This window comes from Antedon mediterranea, chromosome 2 (assembly GCF_964355755.1).
Source record: "Antedon mediterranea chromosome 2, ecAntMedi1.1, whole genome shotgun sequence".
Classification (NCBI taxonomy): domain Eukaryota; kingdom Metazoa; phylum Echinodermata; class Crinoidea; order Comatulida; family Antedonidae; genus Antedon; species Antedon mediterranea.
Genome location: NC_092671.1, coordinates 17218030 through 17235401, shown reverse-complemented (window position 1 = coordinate 17235401; position 17372 = coordinate 17218030). Strand labels below are relative to the sequence as shown.

Genomic DNA, 17372 nt, shown 5'->3' with positions numbered 1-17372 from the left:
GTCAAAATATATGCACTGCAGGCAAGTGCATAGTCAAAATATATGCACTTCAGGCAAGTGCATAGTAAAAATATATGCACTGCAGGCAAGTGCATAGTCAAAATATATGCACTGCGGGCAAGTGCATAGTCAAAATATATGCACTGCAGGCAAGTGCATAGTCAAAATATATGCACTTCAGGCAAGTGCATAGTAAAAATATATGCACTGCAGGCAAGTGCATAGTCAAAATATAGTATCAATTCTTAAATAGATAAGAACGATAAGAAGTAAGATAAAAAGGACTATATTTTTTTAAGAAACCAAAAAAAGATATATTTAAAAAAATGTAAAATTGTACTTAATATAATTATAAAATATTTGCAACGGCGTAGATGTAAGAAGAGTATTAAAACAAGTCACTACAACCTTTTTTTAGGCTTCATATGAAGATGCCTATTGGATAGAAACTCGTTTGACCTTGTGCGGTGGTACGGTTGAACAAAACTCAATTGTACGCACGCACATACATCTTTAACATTATAAATTATAAAATTATATTTCTATTTTATAATTTATAACTAATATAATATACTACGATTATAAGGAATGTATATTAGAATTTGATAAACCAATATTTTATAATTATAATGTAGTGTACACATATAGGTATGATTAAGAAATATATTGGTAATAAACATTTGATAAAGAAGAAGGGATATATAATATTTAAAAAAAAGATGTTATGTTAATCCACAGATGTGGTAAAACAGATGCATACAACAGAATTGGAAACAAACCACATACAAGAGAGCAGCTGAGAGAGAGCGAAAGGGGATGCGTTTCTTGCCAGCCCCATTATTGCTCTCTGCTTGACTGCCGCCTAACCCTTCTGTCGACTCTGAGTCCCTAACAGAGAAAAAAATATCAATTGATGGTGAGGGTTAGTTTGTACTACGTCTGTGTAAACCATAACATTGCCATTCACCATCGCATGTTCTGCTTACCTGAACTTAAAAAATAAATTCATCATTAATGTGTTATTGAATGTGAACATGGATGTTTACCATATTAATAAATGTGCAAAAATTTAAAATACATATCACACTCGCTCAAATAATTGCCTAGGAAACATTTAAGGGCATGAGGTATAAAAGATTGGCAATTTGGAAAAATAGCTGACCCCGGTCAACACTAATTCAGAGTGGCACTCAAATAGAGGAGTGTGCTAGGCTTGTTATTTAAGCGAGTATGGTATTACATTGTACAATTTCAATTATTTATTATTGAAGATTTTGTGCAAAAACTAGCTTTAGTGGCAAATTAAAAGTACAAATATTTCAATGCCTTTAAAATGTTGTATAAAAAGTAATTTGAGAAATATTGCAGTTTTTAAAATAGTTATTCAATGAAAGATTCAACACCTTTCAAACATCACTTTTTTAAAAGAAATATCTAGGTAATACTAATATACTACTATGTAGTATTGTATAAAATTCCTGAATATATATATTTAAATATATTTTCTACTAAATATTTCATTGCATGCTAGTAAATATCTATAGAAACTATATTTACATAAATTTTAATATGACCGTTTTAATACGATTATAAAATAAATTTTTTGTCAAAGTAATACTGAAATGATATCAGATTGCAGAACGGTTTTTAAGATTGTGTAGTTAATGACATATTTTGTATCATATTAATATAGCATATTAGCATCTGTTGGCGTCTACATAAATTTATACTTGTATACGTAGAGCCATTTGATGGAAAATCTAACAGTATGTTACTCATAATAAGTGCAGATATTTAGAGCAAGCTACATTTAATTGCACAAAAGCAATTTTCATCCAAGTTCTCACTTCAGACATATTATTTATAATATTATATATTTCATTTAGGGAGCTGCGTTTGGGACATGCCCCCCACTCCCTCCCCTTTGACAGAAAAATGAAATTATGTACTACTTTTTGATACCTAGTAGTAATAATATTAGTATATGCTAGTGCTAATACTCATTAGAAAAATCCTGGATCTGCCCCTGGAAATATATTTTTTTGTTAATATACTTGTTAATAAATGTCTTTAAATTTTGCATAGGATTGTTTATATAGTACACTCTCTAAAGGAAATTGAGAAGTGGGCGTGAATTCAAACTGGCACATAATTGGCAAATTGAAGATTGTCACTTTGCATAATAAGTGGATCATTTTTTCACCCATGGTTGTGTTGGAGTTGACTCTTAGTTTTATTTAAATGATTTAGAGAAATATATTATACTCTTTTTAATGCAGTTTATTAGTTTATTACACATGCAAAAATAGAAGGAAAGAACAAATATAAAAGCACCATGCCTAATTTTTTCCTTCATATTTTCATTTCAATTTTGAGATATGACAATTGATTTTGGAGTTCTACGGTACCATACTTAATATTTACATTAATTTAATATTGATTTAACAAAGCCTAGAAACAAATAAACTAAAGTACCATATGATGTACAAATGTGTATTAATACCTGTGACAATGTGTGTTATTATTTTGCTTTGTTTTATTTCAATCGCTAAAACATTTTTTTATCTGCTTTAAAATTAACGCAATATAACTATGTAAATCTACATAAACCAAGTGTTTTAAATGATAACAATATGACATTAAAAAACTGTTTTTTAAACCAGTTGATGGATAGATTTTACGATTTAATATCAAATTTCAAACTTATTGATTTGTAAATAAGGCTTCCTGACAGCATTTGGCGCAGAACAAACAGAGATTTAAAGCGGAATTAACCGCTCAAATGTGAACTATGAATGAAAGAAGTTTACTGAATAAGTATGGCACGATAATGAGATGCTGTTAGGGTAATAAACATAAACCGTAGGCATTTATCAGTCCAGTTACAATCAGACAACTGGCATTTAGAGGTAAACTAATACTGTTGCTTAGGTAATAAAAACAACACCAGTGTTAAATCAGTTGATTGTCCACACATTGCTATTATTTAAATTGACTTCCATATATTATAATTTTTAATTAGTTAATTACATTACATTTACAGCTAATGTTGTTTTTTTTACATATTTATTTAATTTTAATTCAAACTACATATTTTTTGTTGTATTACAGTAATAAAACCTCGGTTGGGACACCTCGATTAACGGGGGACTTTTCTGTGTACCAAACAGGAGGGAAATATATGTGTCAACACTACAGCCAACACTTATTCAGAGGACCTCTATTAGGGGGAAACTTTGTTGGGTCCTGAAGGTGTCAACTTTCAACTTATATTATTTAGTATTATAATTTTGTTGACATTTGCGATAAAAAAAATATTTATATTCTTTTTAAAAAAAAAAAATTATAAATTTAATACTGTATGAATATATTAACCATTATATTGTAATAATACATCTCCAGGTTATGTGAACACTTTAATTTCAAAATTGTCCTGGAGTGGTAGTTACAATATATTAAACATATTGTAGTTACAGTATATTAAACCATATTTAATGAGAAATATACAGTATAAATGTTACATTTTTCATCTGTTATGAAAAATGAAATATTAGTAATATTATAACCTAGATTTTTAGATTATATAATATGCAATATGAATTTTCAACATATATTACAATTTAAGTATCATACTTATAATCAAATTTTGTGTCTAAACAATGTTTGCATTAAAGTATAAATTTCCTCTATTAAATAACTATTCAAAAAACCACAATATTTCTAAATGTGCACATAATCTAACAAAAGGTTATAAATTCATAAAACGTCGTATACAGTAACAATAGAAGCCTGAAGTCTTCCTAAAATAAGGGGACATATCCTGTACAAAACATGAAAATAATAATAATAATAATTATATATAATATTACAATTTAATTAGCATTTTGTTATGTGTCCCCTTAAATCAAGGACTTATAACTGTTATAAGTTATTGCTTTAAATAAGGGTTCTATTGTAGACTGAACGGAGACCTTTATTTATAATAATATAAATTATATTTTATATACCTTTTATATAAATTAACATTTCTAGAAAGTGACCTGTCACAGTAAGGGTTATCACATGTACAATAACTATTATTCATATTGCACAGAATGACATTGACAAATGAAATTTCTAATGAATAAATATTGCTTACTTGATAGTCTTTCGGGTAAGCATTGGTGTTCTTTTCATAGGTCTAACTGATGCAGATTTTCTTTCTGTACCTCCTTCCTCGTCGTCAAATAAAAACTGTTTTTCAGCTTGTTTTTTTCCGCTAAAGCAATCGCATAAACCACAAAGCAAGACGAAAAGCGCAACAGACACGAGACTAGCCAATGAGATTAGTAGTGTAACGAAAACTGGTGCATCTGTATAAAATATAAATATATGCAATTAATATATATAGATATATTCAGCATTACTACTACAAACTACTTTTCTGCTTGTGATCGTTCTTCTACGAAGAAATAAAAATGAATAGGGTTGATGGAGGAAAGGTTAATAGCATGTGAATTTTTGCATCCAATAGCAAAATTTATACTCGGTCTTATCATTTATTATCATTACTTATTGGATTACATTGAACACTCCATTTCAAAAACACTTAGATTTAATGTATGCAGTTCTTTCACTAACAAGTTATATGAAACCTGTAGTTGAGGTCTGTACATCGCTTGCATGTATTCTGTGAAAATGTCTTTATTCTTTGAAGTATTCTATAATTGAAGAAATGTTGCATCAAATGTTCTTAAAAGAATTAAATAACAGAAATTTAAAAGCCTATGAAACAGTATAATTGTTTTTATTTAATTTGAACAAATGGTTGGAATAAAGTCAGATTTCACTGAGAAAATGTGTACATTTTTAAATAGGAAATTTACAGACGTTTGTTGGATTAATTTAACGCAGGTAGTATAGGGTAAAACTAAATGATGCGGTAAAAAAATCAAATTAAACAGCGATAAAAGGTAATAAATTGGGAAGTTTACTAATTAAGTAATTAAAAAACAACCATCACTGTTAGTTTTACCGGGCAAGTTGAGTCAGTTTTAACGGGCAAGTTGAATCTATTAGCTTACAAACTGAAAAGGCTATTTGCGCTTGTCCTATGATAAAACTAACTGGTAGGTTAATTTGACGAACTAAAATGTGAATACACCTTTAATTTCAAGAGTTGCAGTACAATATACAGTATGTTTGTGGATATATTCTGTAGTGAAAAGCAAAAGCTATAATTCCAAAAAATAGAAATAATTGGTTTACTATGAATAAAGTTTTATTGGTAATATACATCTTCTAACAAATAATAAAGATATGAAGAAAGTACTGACCAGAAAAATCTTTCTAAGGTAAAGCAAAAAACTGATTTATGAATAAGTGATGTTCTGAGTATTCTCAAAGCACCTGAGATGAGGAGAAAATATGGACTGAATTGTCTTTATTAAGCAAAAGATTTGATTCAAAGAATATAAATTGGTTTATCACAAATATGTGACATTAATTTGAGATTAGGCCGAGATTTCAAAATGAAAACCTGTAAGCGACAAGTAGAATGGTTACCTTAACAAAAGTGAAGATCATCAGCATGATAAGTAGAAGTAGGGACAAACTTCAACAATACAAGATCTTAGAGTTTACAATATAACATGCATAAAACAATGTCATTATGATATGGGGCAATTATTTGTTGCGTTAAATACAAAAACATTTTTAAAACACTATGACGGAGATTATTCCAATTCAAAATTCTAATTTAAAATGAAAACAGCGGCAACACAGAATCTAACCAAAGAATAAAGTAATAAAGTATGTCTTGATCAATGTCTAATTCCCCTGATGATAAAAAGAGACAAAATGATTTATGCAATACATATGTTAAATAAAATAGTATTTTATAATGAATTAACATATAATTACTATTTCCATTTTGAGTGATTCTATCTTGAATTATAAGAAGCTATTTAATGGGAAGAAGATTCAGAAAATAGGAAGATCCAGAATTCAGAAAATGGGAAGAAGATCCAGAATTCAGAAAATGGGAAGAAGATCTAGAATTTAGAAAAGTGGGAAGAAAGAATATGGAAAGATCAAGAATTCCTCTGATGATAAAAAATGATTTATGCAATACACGTGTTAAATACAATACTATTTTTAAATAAATTAACATTTAATTACTATTTTCATTTTGAGTGATTCTATCTTGAATTATATTAGAAGCTATTTAATGTAAAGAAAATTCAGAAAATGGGAAGAAGATCTAGAAATTAGAAAAATGGGAAGAAAGATCCAGAATATGGGAAGAAGATCCAGAATTTAGAAAATGAGAAGATCCAGAATTTAGAAAATGGGAAGATCCAAAATTTAGAAAAATTGGAAAATCCAAAATTTGAAAAAATCTGAAGATCTAGAATTTAGCGTGAATCTTTAATTTTTTTACGCTTTTTCTTTGAGAAAAATACTTTTTTTAAGGTACTGTACACCATGAGCTTTTCTGGACATCCACTTTATCCGATTCACTGTACTGTATCTTCACATGGCATCCGTCCATTATAATAGGCAAAACCGAAATTTGTTTTATGGTGTGAACTGGATGAATTAAAGATACAGTTTGTAATTAATGAAATTTCAACACTGTACAATTTTTAAAATTTATTTATACTTATGGATACATGTTTATTTATAGAAACATCCATTAAATAAATTGATAACTTATTAATAAATTACTGGGATAAACTATAAAATGATTAGGATTGAATAATTCAGTTAGCCTTATCCGTGGGGATTGTTTTTGATTACAGACCACAGGTTTAGTCAGGCGTATTAAGCTGTGGAAGAGGTATCATTTGATTTCGTATTTCTAAACTAGAAAACAAATTATGAAAATTAATAACATGAGACCTCTTCTCATCTCATATTAGATTTAATTTATTTATACTAATACATTCTTGTACAAATTATGATAAATTTTACACAATAAAATTTAAATTTAGACTATGTTTATAAATTGAAATTTCTTAGTAGTAGTTTTATAGGAAAGCGTTATATTTATAAAAAATCTCGGTAGAGTAAATTTGTTAAGGTTTGATATAATTATTAAAAAAAAATTTTTTTTATCAGCTTTACCATTTTGTGCAATAGCTTGGTTTTATAGCCTCAACAAACAATGTATGAAGACAGTAGAGACAATCAGTAAAACAGCTTACAGAATAATTGAAGCTAAAGATAGTAAGAACGCTAAAGATATGGTTAACAGTGCCATAAGTAAAAAATTTAAAGTAATTATGTCGGATGAGTATCGCCCTCTCCACCATTACCTGCAATGAGGCAATGCAATGAACACTGTAAACATTTATCATTTTATGCTATACCCTCTTCACGCACCAATCTTGCTTGTATTTTGTATTTTAAACTATGTATGTTATCTGCATTTTAAAAGATGTGTTTTATTTGTATTTTACAAAATTGTAACCTTTTTAATTCATTTTTATATTTTTATGTGAAATTTTACTTTGAACAAACAAAAATAATTTCAAACCATGTACATATTTTACTGTGTTTGACCATGAATAAATAAATGAAATGAATAAATAAATTTGAACTTAAGAATTTAAGTTTTATTTTTGACATCTTTAGACAATAGCATTTATCTTTGTCGTGCTTCAAAACAAAGCCAGATTGAATTAAGTTATTTCATCAAAAGGTAGAAATGTAAACGATAAAATATATTGTACACAAATGTTCTAATGAGATATATTTATCATGAGAAAGAAGTTTAATAAATGTCACCTTTTGAACCAAGCCATTCCATTACTACCTATTTATGTTAATAAATATAAGTCACATATATTATAGATAATGCATAAATAGTAGAAGATCAATTTTATAATGCAAAAGATATATTGTATAAACTATGTGCATGAGAGATTTTAATGTCAAAATTCAAAGTGTAATAAAATTCACCTATAATTAACTTGTGAGTGAGTGAATGCCTTCTTCCAATATGATAACAATATGTCATATCAGATGGATTTTTTTTATAATACAATATATGGAGTATTGATGGTACATCTTTTTGAAGGAGAGATGTTAATCTGTTTATTGGTGTCTAATAATTTCTCTGAACCTTGTTCAGATATGATAATTGTTCACTATTGATAATATGATAATACTATCAGATAATGCAATGCCATGCTGAGACAAATGTTTTCGGCACAGATGCAAGAATAAAAAGTCTTTACCATAAATTGTAATAAATTAATCGCTAAAATGCAAAACAATAGGTAAAATAAGCAAAATAGATAATATAACTACATGCTTCAACGGTTTCTTTATCGTCATAGTTGCAAAGGATTATAATAGGTTGTTCCAAAAATCAATACATTATTATATTAACAAATAAAATACAAGTAGAAAAATATCTATTGAAAAATAAATAATAAAATATCAGGAGGAGGTAGTCAAATTTTAGTTGGTTGTTTCATACAAGGTCATGTAATTAAAAAAAAAAAACAGAAACCATTTATGATCGTAATTCTGCTTTAATGTCTATGCACATTCTTTGATTTCATGTGCCACGTAATAAATGCGTACAATTATATTGCAATTTCTTAAATTTTCAATGCAATACATGAGAAACTTAGCTTTGAAAGTTTTAATAAATAAAATATTAATACATGGTTATAGATGGAATTTAAAAAATGCTTTTTAAATTAATAATCGTAATAATGCATTGTTACAACCAACTAGCACAATAAAATTTTGAAAATTTATTATACAAATAATGATTTTTTATGAGTTGAATGGGGAGAATATTTTCATGAGTTTAAGATTGACTGTTCTATTCAATGATGTGCTTAAATTATTAATTTAATTAATTTGTTTTAAATTATTTTGTTTATACTCTTGCTTTATGAAAACAAAGTTGTAAATTCATAAAATATTGAATTTCTACATGAATTATTTTTGTTTTCACAAAATTCACAACTATAAATATTACACATTAAATTACAGGTCGTAAAATCAATTTTATATTTTTCTAATAATCAACTCTACGATTAGTGATTGCAGCGAGGTATTTTGGAATAATAATTATATCGTCTTCAACCTTGATTGATCAAACAATCACCATGAACGTTAGAAATGCACATGAAGTCTATTCAATATGACTGATCGGCTTACTTAATTAACAGCGAGATTCGAAGTACGCTAAAGACAAACAAACATATGATACAGTACAATAACAAGGTTTCTGAACAGATCCAATAAACTTCAGTCGCTTGTTTGTTAAAGTAATCAACTTCGTAATAAAGTTTCATTTCCTTACAAAAATAAACAGTATATCACTATTGACATAGGTTTAAGCGAGATTATTCATTAAAAGTCCATTTCAAACTTCATAGCATATTTTGATACAATCTAATCATGTACTGTAAAGTTGTAGTGAAGCTGTAGCTTGTTGGTTAACATGCTTGCCTTCCAATCCCATGGTCCAGGGTTTAATCCTGACCTAGTGCCAGGGTTGTAACTCACGACTTTTTAACTCCACTCCCTAAGCGTCAAATGAGAATTAGTTTATAAGCAAATTATAAAATAGTTTATCCATCTTGTAATTGGCGAGTTTCTTCACTGTTTGATGTGTATGAAATAAAAAAAAGGTGTTCTTCCAGAAATGGATGTCCAATATGGAAATCTTGATTAAACATTACAAAATGATATACCGTCTTTTCTTAAAACTGTGGATCCAAGTTTATATTAAATAAATACAGGTTACAGCACTGATAAAAGAATTAATAAGTAATAATAAATCAAACTGGTTATTACCACAATATTAATAACTAAAATAACAACAAAATGATTTAATATTAAAAGAATCTGTTAAACTTTGTTTGCCCAGGTGTACCCCTCGCATACCCTTTACCAAAAAAAGGCCTGCTCCTTCTATCTAAATATATCAAAATCCTCAATCTATCCACCACTGTGTGTGGCAGGCCTAAAATTATTTAATATTCTGTGGTGGTATATTCATAAAAATGTTCAAATAATAAATAATTTGTTAAAAATTATTAAATAAGAATGAATTATAAAGTTGTAATATATTCCTTCACAACTCATCCTCCAAAGACTTTTTCACTGTTGCTTTTCAAAGATTGCTTTTTACCATTCTACAATAATAATGCTACTGTGAATACATTTTAAATAGCCTATTGTCAGTCAAAGACAAACAGCTAATTCAAATAGGTGATCCACTTCATTTTCATCATCTCTCTATCCACTACATATTTAATGTTAATTACAAATTAGTGTTTTTTTCAGGGTTAAGTGAACTATAGCCATGGACATATGAATATTATAATTGACAAATGAAATTGTTAATATAAAATAATTGCATATTGTTTGATGCGTGGGTGGAAGTAGCATAAATTGTTGTACCTTGTTAATGTGACTTGAATACTAATATACAGCTACAAACCATCTTTTTTTTAAATGATATATATATACTTTTATTTGCCAAGAAGTGGCCTAGTTAAAGCAAGGGACAACTAGGAAGGGTGAGGGCTCAGTACAGCCGCACTGTTTTGTGGGGGTTCAATCAATCCTAGGGAAAAGAGTGAATGAAAACAGTACTTGCTTTATAAATTCTGCACACTACTTTGGCTTAGACAATTATTGTTATGGTTACATTATGTCATTTTGTATTTTTGTATTCCATTGAATAATTATAATCATGCTTTTTGTATACAAATATATTTCTTAAAATCCAAAAATGTGGATGAAGATGCACTGAAGATTAGCAGACTATACCAATATTGGATAGGGATGTTCAAACTAAAATTCAAATGTTTGTATTATATTACTCTCTTCAGAGAGAAGGCTGGGGCGGATCCAGAGGGGGGTCCACGGGGTCCGGACCCCCCCTAAATTTTAAGGGTGCCCTTTTTTTAGAGGTTCAATATTTTATTCGTGTGACATATTTGTGTGTATATTAGTATGCACAGAGTAGGCGACACTAACCCCAAAAATAAAAACAGAAATTTATCACAATGAGCGCGATGTCAAGTTACGGCGGCCGATCAAAGAGCATCGTGAGAGGTGGTGACACGTGATGATCTCTACTTAAACTTCTAAAAATAGATCGTTTCACATACTACAGAGGGCGCATGTAAACTTTTTACGATTCAACTCCGCGTACGTTACCATGCGCGCTATATCATTGACGCGATTATTTGTCTATTGGTAAACACATTTTTATGTATTATTATTCTGAAAATAATTGAACTGTAAACATAATTCTTTTGAGTATTTGTTTATTTACATATCATTCCATCAGATCAACTATTTTTTATTTCCATTACATCCAACCAAACATGTAAAAAATGTAGTTAAAATATTGTACTATCTAGCGCGTACGACCATACGCGGTAGATTGTTCACTCAAAAATCATCGAACAGTCCTTACACTATTCAACCTTGTTTTTGTAGTTGAGCCTCTCATGACCTGGGATTTGTTCTACAAGCCATGTGCTTTTTTCTCTGAGAAATATTTATTATAAGTGCCAAAAAAATGTTTTTTTCTCGATATTAAGCCTTTATTATTCAAATCTTTTAAAGAAAAATCACACATACCATAAAGAAGGTTCATTTTTGAATCAATATTTGTGAAAATTACGTGAGGCTCAACTTCAAAACCGCCATTTTGTGATATGATGTCATCGTAAGCCATTCAAAGCTGAGCTTTCCCGCGATCGGCAGAGCTCACGGTTGAATGATTTTGGATTCTGGCTATTTGATTGGTGGACGCGAATCACCCACAGCGGAATGTTTTCTCTCGCGTGTACCAAGAAGTCACATTTAGAGCAATGAATTTGTACGAATTCCGTTAAATAAACAACTCTATATATTTTATAAACATTTAATAACATATTTTATTGATATTTCCAATGTTGATATATAAAAGAAATTACTATAAAACGTAATTATATGTAATTATTTTAGCGAAAAATGGCGCAATTTGTTTACAACGTTCGTGGCTAAAAACGAACATTTTCGGAAAAGTTTTAGACCCTATATTTCGAAAACTACAAGTCAGATTTTCGTAATTCTTTCTTTATTGGAATATTGAAACAAAATACCAACAGATAATGTTTAAATTGGTTGAAAAATAACAACTTTTAATTTTGCATCGTTATCCCTGCTAATAAAGTGTCATTTCCGGCGAACTAGAAAGGTGCCATTTATCATGGATTTTGCGTGCGAGAGTGCCATTTCCGGCCATCTAAGTGTGTCCTGTAACAAAATTCGCTTCGCCACAACCCCCACCATGGGGGGGAGGGGGGGGCTGTGGCTCAAATACTCAATATCTCATGTGCCCTTTTTATCGGCGGACCCCCCCCTCTCAAAAATGTCTGGATCCGCCCCAGGAAGGGTTATTGTTAGTTTATCCGGGTATACTAGGAACACAAATTGACTGATATAATGATACTGATAGTCATGCTAATGATGAAGGATACTGAATATTATAGAAGGAATATTATATAACTTGATTATCATTTTGTCAATCATAGATTATGAATCTGCAATTGGTTTATAACTATGTAACATATTTATAAACCAATTGCAGATTCATTGTACTATGAGATTCCTGTTGAGAGCCCCTTTAATTCATCAACCATATCAATATGACTCAAAATTATAATGAGGTTTGTATATCCATATCTTGACTACATCAGCTACCTGATGATAATGACCCTTTTGAAATAATTGCCAATTTAATCAATTATCAAGTTTATAGTATATCTAACAATTTTGTTCAGTTCTATTCTCTATAATGCCTTTGAGTAAAAAGAGCTGCAAACATTTATTATTGCAAAACCTACATTTTTTTTTTATTTTTGAAAATTTAATGTACTCCAGTTAATGATTACACTAAATCAACTGTAAGTTATTTGTAGATTCTTCATTTTTGTAATGTTTAAACAGCACTTGGAAGCAAATTGAATAACGAGAAATGATATGGTGGGTGTTAATTGCTAACAAGATTAGCCGTGTAGGTGTATGATGGGTTTAATCTTACTAAGTTAGAGTAGCTATTCATTAACCCGTTATTACTACTGTAATCGTAAACAAACTGGTTGGTACATTGCTTGCTGGTGACTATTGCATGGGAAAATGTTGTTGTTTTCGCGTTATTATATGGTATTGATCATGACTTTGGATCTGATAGGTAGACCCCTATTAAAGGGACACCTTCGGGACCCAACAAATTTACCCCTTAATAGGGGTGCTACTATTCAGGGAACACTAACCAAAAAATTAAATTGTCTCATTAATGGGGGTTTTCGGGAAAAACTTTATGAACATAGGATTGTACTATTGTAATACTAGTATGTTTGCCGACTTGGTAGTGATTTTTTTTTAAATACACTGGACCTAATGCTGAGGAAACGGAGACAGGAACCACAGGGTTGACTTACATTTTTACTTTGATATATCTATGTATATAAAAATGACAGGCACAAAATAAATTCTAAAATGATATACTGAAATTTTATTATAAATTTGAAATGATAAAGATGAGGAAATCTGTGAAAATGAGAAAAAGTCGCCCCCAACCGAGATTCGAACCCGGAACCTGCTGATTGATATGCAGGTGTCCTAACCATTACACCACAGGGATTTGAAGGTATTGTTCTAACTCAGTTGAAACACTCTCGGTGTGGTACGGCGGAACATCACTAGTCCCTCAATTGTATGCAAACGCACCAGAGATCAAATTGATACGGCCTCATCCTTCAGATATATATATACAGATTATGTATGATATACTGAAAATGTATTAATTTGAAGTGATAAAGATAAGGAAATTCCTCATCTTTATCACTTCAAATTAATACATTTTCAGAATATCATTGGGAGGTTTAGAATTCACTGTTGATCTATAATTTACATTAATTATATCATACAGAATTCTGCTAAAGAATTGATCCAGCATAATTCTGTAATCTAGTATTAATTTATTAGATAATATTTCAATTTGCACAAATTCTCCCAGAAGGAGCACTTCCATAATGTGTACAAAATAGATAACATCATAAATTGAAGCAAACAAAAATTAAAACAAAAATAATAAATAAATAATAAAAATAAATAAATAATAAAAAATAAATAATAAATAATAAGAATAATAGAAGAATAAGTACTTACTATCGGTAGTTCCATTCTTCATGATGGCTGCTAATTCTAAAGTGACAATGCCTATGAAAGAAATTATAATGACTCTATGATAACAAAACATAATATTACAAGATAATAATTTCGATCAGTGGTGTAAATTACATATGGTAGAAATTACCCTGGTACTTGACCTAGCATGAAGGTATAATGTATACCTCATCATAAATACAGTACTACCTATACAATTGTCTTAAGTTGACCACAGACCACTTTATTAATTTGTAAATAGACTATCAACAAGTAGGAGTCATCTTTGATCATTTCAATTACAGGTATAAAGGTCATAAACAACATTTAGTTTAAAAATCAGAATACTTAAATACTATAATAATTCAATAATCCTTTGCATAAGTTCTGAAATGTTAGTTATAAGCTAGACTTGCCCCAAGTCTGTATTTATTGTCTTTTTTTTTTATTTATTTGTTTTTATTTCGACCGCGATTTTTGTCTGAAAATACAGAGTATCCAAACTGAGTAATACACGTATGAATAAAAGTATATGTGCAAAAATATTTATATTTTTACTAATATTAACACAAAACTCCGTCTGGAGCCCAGACTAGTTATAAGCATAAAGGTGGTACAAATATACTAGGCCTACTAAATGTGTAAACGTCCACTATTAATGCAATATAAAATAAATGTTGTTTTTATCAAACAACTAATGTAATGCAATTTTACAAACTGGTTTAGACAGGGAAGTGACGAAAGAATGTGGTTTAGATAGGAAATATATTAAATTAAATAAATTATTATTGTTTTGCTGTAGGCCTACCTTCCTGGTAATTGACTAAGTATGCAACATATGCTGTAATAATGTACAGTTGATAGGTGTGTGGATAACACCTGAACTTCAACATCGGTTAGGAGTGATCTAGTTAATATTTATCATTATTTAATCCATAATGAAAGGTATACGTTATCTAACTAGCAATACAAGGTAATATATATAGATAAAATATATCTTAAAATAGGGAGCGTCTAATGATTAATTACCAGTTCCGACAACGTTGGTCCGGCTTCCTCTCCTACGTAACGCTTCACTAGACGCCGCAAACGCCAGGTATATCAAAAGAGCACCGCACTTAAATTCATGAACAACAGGTTGTTTTCTTCCAACAGTTCATAGTTTCACCCAAAATACAACTCATCCATAATTCCCCGGATATTCACGTGGAGCGTAGATTTTTTTTTGGTTTAAGTACGAGTAAAAAAAGAACTATGAATGCTTTCGAGAAAGCCCACCATCATTTTTTAGCCTGCTCAGTCTTCTTTCCGTCGGAGTTTTCGTAAGATGTTTATTGACAGACTGCCTTTTGGTTAGTAAATGTGCAAGGAGGTTGATTAACGACCGCCCTCTATATATTTCATCCTATTGTACTGTAAACTGGCACCAGCAGAGGTGTCATTTAAAAAAAAAGTTTTTAATAGAAACCCTCCTTTGGGACACACTTATTCAAGAAACACCCCTATTAAGGGGACACTTTACCATGAAATGAATGAGGGAAAAATATAATATTTTGAGATTTTTATTATGCAAAGCGGTTGTCCATATTTGATATGCGACGGCCTTATATTGGCTTTAAGTGTAAGAATATACAAATAAATAGCATAAAACCTATTCAATAAAACAAATTTTATGATAGCAATAAATATAAACGAAATACGGTAGACCATTGGGTAGCGTCACCAAATTAACCCCAAACCTAAAAATCAAACTTGTTTACAACCGTTTTATGAAGATTAATAGCGTATTAATAATATGTTATCAATTACGATGGCCTTCAAAATTTTGGTTCATTCAATAAAACGTTGGGGATTCCCCATTTTGACTACTAGTGGTAAATGATTTGATGTAATGAAGATCAGCGGGATACAACTGAAAGTGACAACATGTTGACAAAACGAGTTACAAACTGGACGAAAAAGCCGCGGCCTCGCAGACGACAAATTTTAATAAGTGGAAAGATTGACGAAATATTGTGGAACGTCGGAGAAGAGGACATACCGTACTGCATGGAGGATGGGATAGGCGCGCCTTCATTCATGATCACCTGTATGACATAAACCAGATGATTTCGTCACGATGGTGGTTGAATTATGCGGAATCACTATTCAATACGAATAGTTTATATGACAAGGAACATAATATTTAATACTGTATTTAAACTCCACTGCAAATTGAGGGGGTGAGTGACGAAAATGATGTTATTGTGAAACGATATAAACATGTATTTTCCTCCCTTTTCTGTAGGCCATATTTGTCAAAATGGGTGAAGATGTTGGGGAAGAAGATTGGATTGGTTTTTTACAGAAACTATATACAATGGGGATATTTACGATGAATTGGACAATATTTGATATTATTTTCTGGCCATTTTATTACGTGAAGTTATAACTTTTTTAATGGTATTTTTCTTGGCAGCAGCAGTGAAACGAGTTCACAAAACACCGATTTTTAATTAAGGTTTTTTAAAAACCCCCAATTGATACGGGAAATTTAGCTGAACATGATCTTTTTTTTAATGGTTTAGCAGAAAACCGTAGGTCTACTTTTGAATTCAGCAGAAACAGGTCCTAAAGGTCGGAACAGCATGTAAAATGGTACAGTAATGTAACATAGTGTCTTGTAAACGTACACGTGTAAAACTATACAAAACGGTAGAACATGTTTAAGCTTGGTTCCCACTAGCGACGCAACGTAACGCAACCTACGCAACGTAATAATATGCCCTTCCAATAATTTTGTTTTCCCCCGCCTGCGTGAAATCAAACCTGCGATGTTTGCAGCACTGTTACGTCGTCGGTTCCCACTTGTGATTACGCAATACAGCACTTTTAAAGACCAACACCTGCAGCTCTTGTTGACCTGTATTACTGTTCTAATCCGGCTTTTAAACATTTTTGTTAGATCTATATTACCATCTGTTACACATTTAATTACTTCTAACACATACACAAATCAATGCTTTGAATAGACTGATAAATGCTATTTTAGAGAAAGAATACACGTGAAGTGGCGGACCATCTTTGAATAGGATAGATATTTTATATAATAATATTTAATACATAAAATAAAGTTTTATAAAACGCTATGTACTGATGTCTCACATCGCTCAAGCTTGGTTCTCACTAGCGACGTAACGTAACGCAATCTA

The 17372-nt window shown here is 30.2% G+C and overlaps 2 protein-coding genes across 3 annotated transcripts in view; one reads left to right on the top strand and one right to left on the bottom strand.

Moving 5' to 3' along the window:
• The window catches only part of LOC140040608 (ADP-ribosylation factor GTPase-activating protein 2-like), a 54752-nt gene extending 53921 nt beyond the window's left edge, over window positions 1–831 (top strand). The window contains exon 14 of the mRNA XM_072086664.1: window positions 739–831. Within this exon, the coding sequence (XP_071942765.1) occupies window positions 739–747 (9 nt within the window). The 3' untranslated portion in view covers window positions 748–831. The remainder of the gene's footprint in view (window positions 1–738) is intronic.
• Window positions 1–15521, bottom strand: part of LOC140040609 (synaptotagmin-7-like) — a 41954-nt gene extending 26433 nt beyond the window's left edge. The window contains exons 1-4 of one of the 2 annotated variants that reach the window (XM_072086666.1): window positions 15211–15521; window positions 14185–14235; window positions 4139–4352; window positions 787–888 (exon numbers count right to left, since the gene is read on the bottom strand). In XM_072086666.1, the coding sequence (XP_071942767.1) occupies window positions 787–888; window positions 4139–4352; window positions 14185–14206 (338 nt within the window). In that variant the 5' untranslated portion in view covers window positions 14207–14235; window positions 15211–15521. The remainder of the gene's footprint in view (window positions 1–786; window positions 889–4138; window positions 4353–14184; window positions 14236–15210) is intronic. The other variant, XM_072086667.1, reaches the window with a different exon arrangement.
• Between the last annotated feature and the right edge of the window lie 1851 nt (window positions 15522–17372).